The sequence below is a fragment of the Heterodontus francisci genome, chromosome 42 (assembly GCF_036365525.1).
Source record: "Heterodontus francisci isolate sHetFra1 chromosome 42, sHetFra1.hap1, whole genome shotgun sequence".
Taxonomy (NCBI): Eukaryota; Metazoa; Chordata; class Chondrichthyes; order Heterodontiformes; family Heterodontidae; genus Heterodontus; species Heterodontus francisci.
In genome coordinates, this window is record NC_090412.1 from 14756275 (window position 1) to 14772929 (window position 16655).

Sequence of the window (16655 nt, forward strand, 5' to 3'; positions counted from 1 at the left end):
AGATCAACTTTTCAGGGTTATCATTCTTAGAAACTACAGGATGATAAAGTTACACAGATTATAGCAGGACTACATTTAACTAGCTACACTTTGTTAGGAATCAAACCACTACAGCCAAGAAATTGTGTCGAAATCTTTAACACATTCATATCACTTTCATTTGTGTACTATTTAACAGAGGCATTAATCTTTATTTAAAATAAGCTGTTAAATTGGATAAAGCAATGGCACATTAAGTGTTCATAGGCTAATATTGTGCACATAATTTCTCAACTCAGAATCCAAAATGTAATATTTGCCTTTAGAAATGAGACTTCATACCATAGTAACATTTGGGGGGGGAAAAAGAGAAGTATTCAATTGACACAACTAATACGTTACAACTAATAGCATTTAATTAAAAGGTGCAATTAATGTTGGAAACTTGACATTGAATTATTAATGATTTCATATTAATTATTAATCCTTAAATGGCTGATATATTGGCTATGGTTCTCATTGAGAAACGCCAATCTCCTAGCTTCCTGGGTGCTTCCTCTGTCAATCTATGACACTGGACTTCCCTGCAGTTGGGCACATTTACAAAATAAGGAACCTGTTCCTTAACTCCCTGGCGTTAATGGGCAAGACCCACCAACACCCACCTGAGTCTTCGGGTGAAGTGGGGTTAGGGCGCAGGATATTTGGACCAGGGCATACAGATATAATGTATGAATTTAAAATGGCTACTGAATTATGCCCTTATTTGTGCGTTTCCAATATAAATTCCTACGTCCACATTTATAGTGTAAACTGTCCATGTAAACTTATCACACTGTAATTACACCCTCTTGCCAGTGGTAGCATTGCAGCATCTCTATTGGAAGAAGAGTGTAATTACAGCCAGACAGGTTTCACAGAGGCATTTTTCATTCTGAAAGCAGACATAGGAATTTATAATAGAACAATGCTCACATGATGTTCATGCAGTTATAATAGTTTCAATACATTATAGAAATATATTTTGTGAAGGCACTGTAAAACACATAGGCACAATTAGGGTTGTCAGTATGGCTGTGCACATGTTGGAGCCATGCACTGTTTAAGGATTGATAATTTGAGAATCGTACTAGGAATTTGCCTGGGTCAAGGTGTTGCCTCTCTGTCAGGTTGGATTATTGCCCTTTGAGAGGACTGGGAGAGGGTTACTAGTTTCTGGTCAAATCCTGACTTTCTTGGGAGATGGCCTGCATATGTATGGAAGGTGCCCAATTTGTGTTTGCAGCAGAAAAGGCCCCCAGAGAACCTGATGCCACTCGAGTTCCAAAGGTAGATCCTATAGAGTCATACAGCACAGAAACAGGCCCAGGCCTTTCGCCCCATCGTGTCTATGCCAGCCATCAAGCACCTATCTATTCGAATCCCATTTTGCAGCACTTGGCCCGTAGCCTTGTATGCTGGGACGTTCCACGTGCTCATCTAGATACTTCTAGAAGATGCATGACTGTTGAGCTATACTATTACAAGATAGAGCTGAAGAGCCTGTCTGGTATTTTCTACAATAAGAGCAGCTCCATTCTCTCACGCACGCACACATATAATCTATACAATATATATGATGAAGTCAGATAATATCACTACCTCTTTAGTGCTAACAGCCACATAGTTGTAGCTAATTAAGCCTAAAACTCAAGAAAGTCTGATTGAAGGAAAACAGTTTCCACTTAATGGTCATCCGCAGCCAACAGTAATTCAAACTATGAATAAATATTTTCAATTACAAAAGGAATATTAAGTCCTGCTACAAAGCATAAAATCATTGTAAATTATACAAATCATAATATTCAGCACGCTACACATTGCAAACCACTGCTGTATTATACTGAAAAATCGCAGGATAATTTAGAGATGTGAAACACTTTGGTGCGAAATGTGCTTTCAATCAGCATTTTTCTTAAATTGTTTTTGCCAAGAAATACTGCAGGTAGACCAAATATCCTACGTAGCAATTATTTTTACTTCCACAGTTTATAGGAATCTTGATCCAAACAGACTACTTATTGGGGGAAAAAGGTTCGGCACTGGTCAAGGACCAGTGATAATCAATTTAACAGGGTTCAGCTGCTCAGTTAAAAGGTGTTCAAGGAACTATTACAAATAACTGTGCAGTATGAATGGCAGAAATTCTAACAGTTCACAAGTTGGTTCAGAATTCCAAGTCCATCAGAATTCTGAATTAGTAAATTGTAGAGATTCTAGGCTGTACGCTGAAGTCAGCGATGAACCCGCTTACGCCTCACCTGGGGATCCGTTCCATATTTTACGGGTCCACAGGCTTTAATTGCTCTGAGGCGAGACTTCCACCCGAGGTAGGAAGTCCCGCCTAATAGAGCGGCTGGCCAATCAGAGGGCCGGCAGCTCTTAGTCCCAGCAGCACCACCGGGAGCAGTGACCATTGCTGGGACTACAGCCCAGCACGAAGACAGGTTGCCTGGGAGCCGGGAAATAAGGTAAATTTTGGTTGCCTTACCGGGGGCAATCGTTTGGGCCCCGGTGAAGCAAGGATGGTTGTTTGGAGAGGGGGGGGGGGGGGGGGGTGTAAAAGGGGGGCATGTTGAGTCTTGGGGGTGGTTGGAGAAGTGGGGGCAACCCTCCACTGATGAGTAGGGCAGCCCCCGGGACACTGAAGCCGCCTACTTTTCCCGGCTCCAGGATACCCGCTTGCCAAGCGTAAAATCTGTGTGGAGGCAGACGAAGGCCCTTAAGTGGCCACTTAAGGGCCTTGATTGGCCTGGGGCGGATGGACCGTTTTTCGCCCCCAGGAAGGCCACCCGGAGCCTCCCGCTCCATTTTATGTCAACCCACCCGCCACCGTCTGGCCCGTTGGGGCGGCGTAAAATTCCAGCCTCTATTTTCATACAGTAGCTGTTTCTATAAAGGGAAGGTATTTGAGTCCCCTCACAAAAACTGACTTGTGCAGATCACCCAAGATTCATATCCTTCCCTCAGTGAAATGAATACCATAGGTTTGGTAACTATTCATATTGATCCAAAATGGCACACTGCAGTTGTACACCAGGTTTGCAAACCTGGATGTGAAATGCAGCTTCAACTGGAAAAAAAAAAAATCGCACTCAGACTTCCACAAATGGCAAATAGTGAAGACAGTGAAGAACCTACCCATATCACACTTCCACTGTGGCCATCTTCTTAGCAGGACAGCAAAGCGTTCAGTTCAAGGAAATACAAATTGTGTCAGATACACCAATAACTTTCTAATTCAAGAAAAATATGGCATGATATCTATCAAGTATTTCTGAATAAATAGGATTGCTTCTAATCAAAGAAAGTGCTCATGTTAATATATTACCAACATCTTACATTTATGTAATGGAAACTTTTACAAGATTAAAGGCAAGACCTAATCAGACAAAAATTGAAAGAGAGTCAAATAAGGAGACATTAGGACAAGTGTCCAAAGCTTGGCCTGAGGTAGGTTTTAAGGAGCATCTAAAAGGAGAAGAGGCAGAGAGGTTAAGGGAGGGAATTCCAGGGCTTGGAGCCTAGGCAACTGAAGGCATGGCTGCCAATGGCAGGGCAAAGGAATTGAGGGTTGATCAAGAGGTCAAAGTTGGAGGAACACAGAGTTGTCAGAGGATTGTAGGGCTGGAGGATATTAGTGGAACAGAGAGGCAGTTACATGATGCCAGACACGTTCAGCTCACACATCAATATTTATAATAATCTCTGACTTGCATGATACCATTATGAATTAATCAAAGGAAGGTATGAATTGTGCTCTAAAAATAAACGATACACTTGTATAATTACAAGTTCTGCACCTGACATGTCACTTTACAACTTGGGAAAGTATCACATGCTCAAACAGCAGGAAGCAAATCGGGATCTTTAACCTCACTAAAAGTCAATATATGGTAAAAGAAAATTCAGCTAACTAATCAACAACCACCTGTTAATAAAAGATCAACAACTACGATATGTGACAAAAACTTCACTATTTTCACAAATTCTGTAAAATGTTGCATTCACAAAACAATGAACAGTCAACAACTGTCTCAAAGCAAGCAAGAAAACTCCTGGAAAAAATTCCAAGCTTCTTGAACTGTCAATTTTGTTCTCCAAGCACGCCACTAAACATTCCTAAAATTTGATAAAATAAAAACCATTCAATAATTCTATTTAAAACTTACAAAAATTACCATTAAATTTACATATCCCATCACCTTTCACCCACACATGCCTCCTTTTTCTATTCCACAGCTTATACTAGATTTTGCTTCTCTGATATTTTCCTGGTCTTCATGCATCCACTACACCAATGGCTCTCAATCTTCTGCTCTTCTTTGTATATGCACTAACATCCTCTGCATCAAACTGGTTTCCTTCCTTGGCAAGGCCTGTGGTATTTGACATTGGCCCTGTGCTCTCTGCTCCTGGAAGCTGTGCTGTGTTCTGACCCCTAAAAATGGTCAGAACACCAGACTCCATCCTTCCAACTCCAAGCTCCATCCTGACAACATGCTCTAAATTCTCACTCCAATCACCCAGAAAATGAAAATGCTGTTAGTTCGGCTTCTCTCCTCCCCTATCCCCAGCAGACCCAGGACTCATCTCTCCCCTCCACACTGGTCATTGCTCCTTGGGCTCAATTCCCTATTCCAAACACTTGGAACAGCGAATAATAAACAGAAAAAGACTCAGACACCGCAATGAGAAAAGTGAGAGAACGATAGAAAACAGAAGCTAGAGAAAGCAGAAGAGAGTCGAAAATAATGAAAGGACAGTTGAAAGAAAAGAGACTTCCTACTTTATAGTTTTCCTGAGCAATGACCACAGAAGACCAATATGTTAGAAATAACAATTAGCTAGCAATGAGTTTATGACAATAATTCAATATGGGGGTTTAACCAGCATTCAGAGAGTGCCTGAACTTTGTTCTGTGTTTATGGCATTGCCAAAAACGCTGAATTGCATTACTGCCTTGCAATTCAACACCAACTAAATAGGAACTGTAGTTAACCATCGTCATCAACCCAACCCACCTCCCCCCCGCAAAAAAAAAGCTATATGGTTCAGCGTACTGCAGCTCCACCATGCCCAACATGCTGAGCTATGGAGTAACACACCATGCCTGCACTTTTATCTGACAGTGAGAGTTTCCAATCTGGGCTGAAGACTTGCCATTAGAGAAATGGAAAATCAAAACTGAAAGTCAGCAGAGGATTTTATATGCAGTCAGTTACTGAGTGACAGTGACAGAGTCTACAAACATATTGCCTGCCTACCCTGTCCAGCAGACACAGGGACAGCAATGAAGTGGGAAAGACAAAATCTCCTTGCTGGTGCAGATATGCTACTGTAGCCCTTGAAATGTTATCCTTCCATTATATACTTGATAGTACTTTGGCACATTACAATATTTGAATTTCAAATTATTCAAAACACAATCTGAGAACACTGAGCCCCTTTGTGTTTTATTCTCAATCTTTGTTTTTTTTTACACATTCAATATTTAACATTCTAATTTTCTGAAACAACATTTATTACAGTGATATAAACAAATGCTCACAATGCAAGCTGCAGCTCAAATTCTGTATAAAATGTGCAATATTATTCTAGACAGTGCATTAGGAATAAATCAAATGTGACTATTGTTTAGAAAGGAAAGGGAAGAAACACATTGCGACAACATTACTAAAGTCTAAAATTAAACTATTTTTTAAGTGTATGGGAAGCAAGGGAGCCATTAGCAATATAACTATGTAACAGTGCGTCCAATACTAACTCAGTTAATGTATCATATTCTGGTACACTACTGAAATCAATAGCCCCAGGAAAAAAGGGATTTCAGACCCAGGCTGAATTTATCAAACAGATCTAGACAAGATGGCCGATGTCAAATGTTTATACCTCTCTATCTGACTATGTAACACTTTCCCTGTAGTTTACGATTGTCTCGCAGCTATTCACAAACATGTATCAGTGCCTAGGAAATGACACCAGATTTACTGCTTTATTACTTGGCATCTAAAGCCATATAAATATAAAAGCAAAAAAAGAGAGAGAGGACATCAGTGATTCAAATGTACTGTCAGAGAATGCAGAAAGGAGCCAACAGTTTAGTATAGATGCTGCTTCTAAATAAAAACATTTCAACACAGTTCAGGTTTTACATTTCATTTCTAAATTATAATCCAAATTAGCGACTGGGTTTTTGATAATAGCTATCTGTCAGAGAGATATCAATATCACTATCATATAATATGACAAGTGGTTTCATGGTAATGATCTAGTATTACCTGACAGGACTGTAAGTATTATGCAACCGTCAAATATCCTAATAAATTTTCCTGGATCTATGTATCCTACAAATTAAATCCATGGGATTAAACTTCACCTTTCATTAAATAAAATCCTGTGGGTGTTGTATTTTTACACTGGTCAGAGTTAAAATATATTTAGGCACTTGGCGCAGGATTAGAAACAAATAATTAATCCTATCAGCTGTTTTAAAGTATAATTAATGTTGAAATACTTTATACACTAATGCAGGAAGGATTGCTACAGTTCCCAGAAAAATCCACCTCTTCCTTTCCTACTTCGGGATGCATTGCATTGTAATTTTAACCAGAATCTTTATTTTGTTCTTGCTCCAGAGCGTACAGATTTTTGCTGGGGACATTTCCATAGGCACTGTCGGTCCTCTGGTACCTTACCCAAGATGCTGTTCATCACATCTGAACCTACACGAGTGTTGGAAGGCATTGTGACCATGTATGACATTATGATTGAGCCCTACCCTATCTTAACCTGATGTTAACACTTTCCAGCAACATTTGGCCATCAGTCATAAAGAGAAACCTTGCCAATTTTTCTTTGCCCTTACTTTGGGCTTAAGAGGCGAACTATCCCCTGGCCACGCCAGTTAACTCAGCACCAGCCTGGAAGCACAAAGCACCACACTGGGTGCTGCATTTATACACTAAGCCACTGGGGACATCCTGGGCCTGTTCTAATGCAGCCACTCTTTTTTCATGCTTTTCTTGCCCCTGAAATTATCTCAAACACACATAGTATTTCCACTTCACAGTGCATGATTCAACAAAACAAAACCATAACTGACAAAGCAATCACTCACTGGCACTCGTCCATCCTGAAAGCAAGTGCAATGTTTTGCGTGGAAGATTCATATATAAAATACAAGTTTTGCATTTGTCAATTTGCCAAAAGCAAAAAAAAAGGCTTTTAATTGATATTAATGTTTCCATTTTCACTCACATTGTTAGAACAAAGCCTTATTTATAATCTACACGAACTCCATGGCACATTCTGCAATTCATCAACCTCATTAATCCATCAGAATTTGGTTTTGACAACCAAGGACAAATGATCTAGTTGCCACTGTTACTGTAATTAACATGATAACTTTTCTTGAAAAACATATTGCACCAATCTGTATATTAACACGCCCTGTCTGTATTTAGCATGTTCTTGCAGATAATTTGTTGCAACAATGTGCAACTGTTACTTAGTAACTCAACACAGCAGCTGATTACAGCTGAGTGAGCAATGTGGCAATAAAAACTATAGAAATGAATTAGTGTATTACAGAAACACATGTGTCTTCACAATTAATAAATTCCACTCCATCAAATTGTGATTTAATTATGCATTATGTATGTTAGGCATGAATCATTCATGTATATTATTACCCAAGTGGGAAAATAGCAAATAGACATATCAACAGGACTCAGAACTGCTTTTCGTCAAATATAACAGCAGGAATAATAATTTTAAAAACACACAGCCGCCAAAACTGATACTAAATCTAATACACTTTTTAATAAAGTTTAATATGAAACTGGTAAAGTTTTAAAGTAATCACTGGCACAGGAGTGATAAATAATGCAACAGGAGCAAGTCATACTTAGCACTAGTATATATAAAAAAAAAGAGACTTGCTCAGAGTCTAAAATGACTAACTCAGAAGATCAGCTCGATTTAAATGGAAAGCAAACAGCTAACACTCTGTATATGAAGAATAAAAGAAATTTAGAAAGAAAGAATGAATGAATTTGCACTTTTATAGCACCTTTCACAACCTCAGGACATCCTAGTGCACTTCACAACAAAAACAACTTACATTTATATTGCACCTTTAATGTAATAAAACGTCCCAGGCACTTTACAGGAACATTATAAAACAAAGTATGACACGAAGACACAAAAGGAGATATTAGGTCAGATGACCAAAAGCTTGGTCAGAGAGGTAGGTCTTGAGGAGCGTCTTAAAAAAGGAGGAAAGTGAGGTAGAGAGGTGTAGGAAGGTTATTCCAGAGCTTGGGCCCAAGGCACTGAAATACTTTAAGTGTAGTCACTGTTGTAAATGTAGGAAAGGAGGCAACCAATCAGTGCACAGCAAGCTCCCACAAATAGCATTGTGATAACGACCAGATAATCAGTTCTTATTAGTCATGTTGGTTAGATATTGCACGGGTACCAGGAGGAACTCCCCAGCTCTTCTTCCAATAGTGTCATGGGATCTTTAGGTCAACCTGAGAGGGAAGACAGGGGCCGGAAACTTACGCCACTCCGACAAGTGGGATGGCGGCTGGGGGATGGCGAAAATGGAGCGGAAGGCTCTGGGAGACCTTCCAGACTGGCTCCCACCTCTGCCGCCACTTTATGCAGGGCAGCGACTGCGAAAAAGGGCCTGCCCGTGCCAGGCCAATCAAGATCCTTAAGTGGCCACTTAACGGCCAACGCCCGCCTCCACGCAGATTTTGTGTGAGACAAGCTGGCGCCCTGGAGCCGAGAGAAGACGCCTAACAAAACCAGGCAGCTCTCGACCTTCCCGGGGTGCCCTCACGTTCGGGAACTCTGTGCCCAATGGAGGCTGCCCCAACCACCTTCAACACCCAACACACCCCCCCTTTCCCCCCAACTAACCACCGTTGCCTCGCCAGGGCCTGACCGATTACCCCCGACAAGGCAACCAAAACTTACTTGCCTTCCCGGCTCCCAAGCATCTTCTCTTCACACTGGGCTGTCGTCCCAGCAGTGGCCACCACTCCAGGTGGCGCTGCTGGGACTAAGCTGTAGGCCCGCTGATTGGCCGGCAGCTCCATTAGGCGTGACTTCCTACCTCAAGCGGGTGGAAGTCCCACTTCACATCAATAGAGGCCCGGGGACCCGCACAATACGGGTAGGATCCCCAGGCGAGGCGGAAGCGGATTCGCCACTAACTTTTCAGTCAGTGGCCGGCTCCCATGCCCCTACCGTAAAGTCCCGGCCAGGGTCTCATTGAATTGATGGCACCTCCGACAGTGCAGCACACCCTCAGTACTGTGCTGGAGTGTCAGCCTAGATTTGTGTGCTCAAGTCCTGGCGTGGGCAAGACTGCTACCAACTGAACCAAGCCACGGCTGACATCTGAATATATTGTACATATCCGGTTTTAAAATATTGCCAATTGCATCTGTTAAATATAAAATCAAACATTGGACAAAAGCAATTTTAAATCATAACCGTGGCTGGAATTCAAAAAAGCATCTGTCCTTGTTAGTCAGATACTGTTAATTCAAAGAGGCAGCAGCTACCCACTAATATACCTGTGCTGCTGTATCAGCTCCTTGCAACTAAATCAGGAGCAGCAGTGATGGTGCTACCAAAAACAAGAACGTGTTATCAGCCATCCTAGTACGGTCTCACCCCCTCAAAGTTTGTGACATGAGGAGCAATAAAAAACTCTTCTTAAAACCTCAAACATACTTTGTGCTAAATGAACAAAATTAAGTAAAAAAAAATCAACAGCCAATTAAATACCGAAGCAGTTTTTATTGGTCTTGAACTCCAAGGAAAAAAAAAAGTCATCTACTTTTTTGACAGGTTAGAAAATAGTACAGCACCAAAGGGGCAGAAGAACCAGTACGACAGCACACACTTACAACACACTTCTCCCCCTGATGTAGAAGGTTCTAACTCTCACTGGGGTCTACATTTGCAGCTGGTACCCCCATCTAATATGTCATTCAAGTGGTCATTCTTCAGTAGTGAGTGTTTGCAGTCTGTTCAATCATGGCAGGGTGTCACAGCTGAACTTGATCCAGTCTTTAGCTACCAGCAAAACAGACACACCCCTTTCTAGCAGGAGGTTTCTGGTTAGTAATCAACAGTAGTAACCCTCTTATTTTATTTTATTTAGAGATACAGCACTGAAACAGGCCCTTCGGCCCACCGAGTCTGTGCCGACCAAGAACCACCCATTTATACCAGCCCTACAGTAATCCCATATTCCCTACCACCTACCTACACTGGGGGCAATTTACAATGGCCAATTTACCTAAGACCTGCAAGTCTTTGGCGGTGGGAGGAACCCGGAGCACCCGGCGAAAACCCACGTGGTCACAGGGAGAATTTGCAAACTCCGCACAGGCAGTACCCAGAATTGAACCCGGGTCCCTGGAGCTGCGAGGCTGCGGTGCTAACCACTGCGCCGCCCAGCTTGTCCCCAGCCAGATAGCGGGGACCAGTTGTAGTGCCCAATCACTCCACTGGCTGTGTACCTAAATCAGTACAGATGCAGGTTCAACCCTGGGCCCTTTCTGGCTTGTGTGGCTCAATTCCTTAATGCCCTGAGCATTCACCAACTGAGTTATTAGGAGAGATCTACAGCCAATATTTAAAAGTTAATGTTTTAAGAAAAGCCTCAGGCAGCTCGCTTTGAATTTTTAATGACCATAAATGGGATAGTCATCTCAATTCTAACTCAGATTATTAACTGTGCCTATGCAGAGTGGTATTCCTCCTTCCTCCCCCCCCCAGTGTAGTGGAAGTAGGGAGTATAACTACAATTATAGGGTTACAGTAACTGGTGGCTATGGTGCTGGACATTATCTAAATATAAACACAGCACAAAAATTCTTATTTGATGTTCTGCAATTGCTTCATCGTGATATTTATTCCTGGTTAAATTTTATCCCATCAGCACACTTACTGACCATTTGATTTCTCAACAATCTGCGGTGTGTAGGACTCGTAAATATAAGCTAGTGAATCTGGTCAGCACTTCTTACATAATTAGCTGTTTGACACACTTGCCAGAAATGCTAATGTAATAGATACATGTGGAATTGAAGTTACTTCAATATTTTTGTTAGCAATTGTGATTGAAGCAAATGGAACTGGTAACTAGTATGTCACAACTCAATGGGTAAAATCAGCAAACACTGGAAATACTAGCCGGTCAGACAGAATCTGTGGAGAGAGATACAGAGTTAACATTTCAGGTTGATGATCTTTCATCAGAACTGGTGTTCTGTTGTTCTGGAACAGCTGCAGACAGATTACCTCATCAAAGGCAAAGTGGGACCTCCTGGATCAGAAAATAAGTTTAGTTTTTGAACTGAATTCAAAGAGTGTTGTAAATATATTCAACTTTCTTTATTTCTTTAGATACAGCACTGAAACAGGCCTTTCGGCCCGAGTTTGTGCCGACCATCAACCACCCATTTTTTTCATACTAACCCTACACTAATCCCATATTCCTACCACATCCCCACCTGTCCCTATATTTCCCTACCACCTACCTATACTAGTGGCAATTTATAATGGCCAATTTACCGACCAACCTGCAAGTCTTTTGGCTGTGGGAGGAAACCGGAGCACCCGGAGAAAACCCACGCAGACACAGGGAGAACTTGCAAACTCCACACAGGCAGTACCCAGAATTGAACCCGGGTCGCTGGAGCTGTGAGGCTGCGGTGCTAACCACTGCGCCACTGTCCCTGTGACTATAAAAAAATCTTTTTCTTCAGATCACATTCCTAGCTGTCACAGTAGCTTGATTTCATTGAGAATACCAGACCACAAAATATGGTATCATATCAACCAAACTGGTTTACAATAACTTACTTTCCACACTATGGCACTGGACATGAGTGAACTTGATGTGGCTGCTGCAAGCCACATCATAAGGAAGCAACATTTCTCACCTTCTGCAACTCCAGCGGTTTTGTATATTTCTGCCAGTAGGTGGAGAAGAAGATCATTGCAATGTAGAGACAAGCTATTGGCATTGACTCCAAATTCAGAATCCGGGTATAAAAGCTCCCTCTGGTGGTCAGCTCTGGATTAGTAGACTGCAAATTTTCCATGGCAAGATGCTGAAAGTCAACATGAACACTGATTTATTGAGAGTTAGGTACTATATCCAAGTTGCTTTTATATACACTTGTAGTAAAATAATTCTAATAATCAAAAGGGTTATCATCACTTCATCCATACATTTTTACCTGTTATTCTTGGAAACCTCTCACTATTTACATAGTCAAACTTACCTCTGACCCAGTAAGGACTTGCATTTATATATAGCACCTTTCATGACTTTTGGATGTCCCAAAGCACTTCAGAGCCAATAAAAGTATTTTTGAACTGTAGTCACTGTTTTAGGGAAGGCAATAAAATACATTAACATACCCAAAATAGTGGGGAACCAATCGAGTAAGAATGAGGAACTTAAAGAAAATAGTATTACTAAAGGAACAGCACTGGTGAAATTAATGGGATTAAAAGCCAACAAATTCCCTGGACCTAATGGCCTACATTCTAGGATTTTAAAAAAGATGGCTGCAGAGATAGTGAATGTATTGGTTTTGATTTTCCAGAATTCTCTGGATTCTAGAACAATCCCCATGGATTGGAAGATAGCAAATGTAACCTCACTAGGAGGGACAGAGAAAATACTGAACTATAGGCCAGTTAGCTTGACATCAGTAGCAGGGAATTGCTAGAATCTGTTATTAAGGACGTGGTAAAAGAACACTTAGAAAGTCATAGATTTATGTTGACTCTGCTCAATCATATGAAATGGAAAGTGTGTTTAATCTGTTAAGAGCTTTTTGAGTTTTTAAACTAGCAAGGTAGATAATGGGGAACAATTGGATGTCGTGTATTTGGATTTTCAAAAAAGCATTCAATAAAAGTGCCACACAAAAGGTTATTACACAAAATTAAGAATCATGGGATTGGGGATAATAGCATGTATTGAGGATTATTAAATGAATAGGAAACACAGAGTAGAAATAAACAGTTCAATTTTGGGTTGGCAGGGCTGTAAATAGCAGGTTACTGGGTCAGTGATTGGGCCTCAGTATTTTAGTAAGTTGTCTAAGCCTGAAGCTCTGGAATTCTGTCCCTAAACTTCTCAGATTAACATCGATCAACAAAGGCACAGAACAAAGTCAATTAATGGCAAATGCTTTTCATTATTTTTATACTGCATGAGATATGTTTCTTAAAGAGTAACTCAATTTCAAAAAAATTGTTCTTTATGTCAATACTTAGCTTGTATAAAACACTAGTTAGGCCACAGGTGGAGTACCGTGTACAGTTCTGGTCATCACACTATAGGAAGGATGTGATTGCACTGGAGAGGGTGCAGAGGAGATTCACCAGGATGTTGCCTGGGCTGGAACATTTCAGTTATGAAGAGAGACTGGATAGGCTAGGGTTGTTTTCCTTAGAGCAGAGAAGGCTGAGGGGGGGACATGAGTGAGGTATACAAAATTATAAGGGGCATAGATAGGAAGAAACTTTTTCCCTTAGCGGAGGTGTCAATAACCAGGGGGCAATAATTTAAAGGTAAGGGGCAGGAGGTTTGGAGGGGATTTGAGGGAAACATTTTTCACCCAAAGGGTGGTTGGAATCTGGAACGCACTACCTGAAAGGGTGATAAAGGCAGGAACATTTAAGAAGTATTTAGATGAGCACTTGAAACGCCATAGCATACAAGGATACAGGCTAAGCGCTGGAAAATGGGATTAGAATAGATAGGTGCTTGATGGCCGGCACAGACACGATGGGCCGAAGGGCCTGTTTTCTGTGCTGTATAACTATGTATAAAATTTTCCTCCACGCAAGATCAGGTGGCAGGTTGTTCAACCTTGCTCATCTAAGAGCGAAGACCAAAGTACGGAAAGTCCTCATCAGGGAACTTCTCTTTGCTGACTATGCTGCATTAACAGCTCACACAGAAGAGTGTCTGCAGAATCTCATCAACAGGTTTGCGGCTGTCTGCAACGAATTTGGCCTAACCATCAGCCTCAAGAAAACCAACTTCATGGGACAGGACGTCAGAAATGCTCCATCCATCAATACCAGCGACCACGCTCTGGAAGTGGTTCAAGAGTTCACCTACCTAGGCTCAACTATCACCAGTAACCTGTCTCTCAATGCAGAAATCAACAAGCGCATGGGAAAGGCTTCCACTGCTATGTCCAGACTGACCAAAAGAGAGTGGGAAAATGGCGCACTGACACGGAACACAAAAGTCCGCGTGCATCAAGCCTGTGTCCTCCGTACCTTGCTCTACGGCAGCGAGGCCTGGACAACGTATGTCAGCCAAGAGCAACGTCTCAATTCATTCCATCTTCGCTGCCTCCGGAGAATCCTTGGCATCAGGTGGCAGGACTGTATCTCCAACACAGAAGTCCTCGAGACAGCCAACATCCCCAGCTTATACACACTACTGAGTCAGCGACGCTTGAGATGGCTTGGCCATGTGAGCCGCATGGAAGACGGCAGAATCCCCAAAGACACATTGTACAGCGAGCTCGTCACTGGTATCAGACCCACCGGCCGTCCATGTCTCCGCTTGAAAGACGTCTGCAAATGCGACATGAAGTCCTGTGACATTGATCACAAGTCGTGGGAGTCAGTTTATGGCGGGCAGCCATAAACGCGGGGCTAAAGTGTGGCGAGTCGAAGAGACTTAGCAGTTGGCAGGAAAAGAGACAGAAGCGCAAGGGGAGAGCCAACTGCGAAACAGCCCCGACAACCAATTTTATCTGCAGCACCTGTGGAAGAGTGTGTCACTCTATTATTGACCTTTTTCGCGCTGCTCCACAAACCACTGACCACCTCCAGGCGCTTACCCATTGTCTCCCGAGACAAGGAGGCCAAAGAAGATGATAACCCTATGTCTCTATGACTATGACTCAGAACCTACATCTTTGACCAAGCTTTTGATCATCTGTCCTAATATTGCCTTACGCAGCTCAGTGACAAATTTTGTCTAACACTCCTGATAAGCACCTTGGGATGTTTTACTAAGTTAAAAGATACTATATAAATGCAAGTTGTCGTTGTAAAGGCCCACAAACTACGTGTTCCATGAAGCTCCGGTAACACTCTCTCTTGCAGTTCCATTAACCCATTGGTTTGAGAAGATTCAGCCATTTGAATGTGACAGGCCTGCTAGTTTAAGTCTGTTAGCATTAGGCATAAATGGATTGATAACAATCATAAGTTATGCAATGTGCAAGAATTACTGTTAAAATAAGCCATCCCAAAAGAACATAGGACATGTATAACAGCTGAACATAAATAAATACTATTGTAACAACTATTAGTATCTGTGGAGGAAAGTGGGGTACAGGACAAGGTCATTTAGTGGCAAATACCTTTCATTCAGCATACCTAAATGCAATATAAAAATATCCACAATGTAAATTCAACTTCAAAAAACACAATATACTAGAAATATATCCTGTACCTTCTTTGGCCAACTGGCTGGCTTTTCAAATATGGTCACATCCTAATCTCATCCTATTTTACAAAAGTTATGTGATTTTAATATTTAAAGCACTGCGGGCAGTATTTTAGTAGACAACAGGGGTCTCAGCCACTGAATGAAGAGCTGGTGAGAGACACGTCGCTGCCTTTTGGGAAGGCCTGGATCACATGCCAATCAGGCACTTAACTAGGCAGCAGTGGGCATTCCCCAGCATTAAGGACCCCAGTGACAATTCCTACCCACTCAGCGTGCCGGTCAATCTGATTGGCTGGCAGCTTTTACTGAGCAACACCACCAGAGGCGGTGGCTGCTGCCGGTAATGCACCCACTTGATGCCTGCAGGATCATCGATGGACCCAGGCCACAGACGAGTCATGGCAGGAGGGATTTTGTAGGGTGGGGGTGCAGGGGGGTTAGCAGCAAGGGCGGGGGGTGTGGCTCTCAGCAGGCCCTCCTTTCCCAATGCCAGGTCCCTCGATCAGGCACTAAGTACCTTTGAACGAGGGATCCCCCTCACCCCAGGAGCTGGCAAGCAATCTGCAGGGGTTTGCTTGTGGTGTCCATGTGGCGACAGGCCCGCCTGCCGCTGGGCTAATTGCAGCAGAGGCAGGATGAGGCCCTTAACTGGACATTAATTGTCCATTTAAGGGCCTCAAATGGCAGTGGGGCAGGCAGGCTGTCCACAGGTCTTCCCATCCCAGATTTAATTGGGGTGAAGGCAGGAAGGTGACGGGGTCCCCACCTGCCATCATCCTGCCCAATTAAATGCTCTTCCTGCCCTCAAACGTGCTGCGGAGGGAAAACATAAAATCCAGCCCTGCACGTTTTTTCTTTCAGTATCATATCCTAATGTAACATTGATAAATGTTTTCCATTCCAACTTTTTCTTCCTCTCAACTCAGCTATGCCTCATACAGATGTTACCTCTTCCTCCTTTTCACAAGTCTTGCCAAATATTTTCATGGCCCATAAAACAAAGCTTCACCAGTTTATTTCAGTATTAGATCTGAAAACATGTTATCTCAACAGCACAACCACACAGTGCTAAAACAAATATGCTACATGCATTTTGAATCATCAG

At 42.2% G+C, this 16655-nt stretch overlaps 1 protein-coding gene across 1 annotated transcript in view; it reads right to left on the bottom strand.

Annotated features, from left to right (window-relative positions):
- Nucleotides 1–16655, bottom strand: part of LOC137355460 (very long chain fatty acid elongase 5-like) — a 34354-nt gene that overhangs the window by 7423 nt on the left and 10276 nt on the right. Inside the window, exon 3 of the mRNA XM_068020603.1 lies at nt 11994–12164. Within this exon, the coding sequence (XP_067876704.1) occupies nt 11994–12155 (162 nt within the window). The 5' untranslated portion in view covers nt 12156–12164. The remainder of the gene's footprint in view (nt 1–11993; nt 12165–16655) is intronic.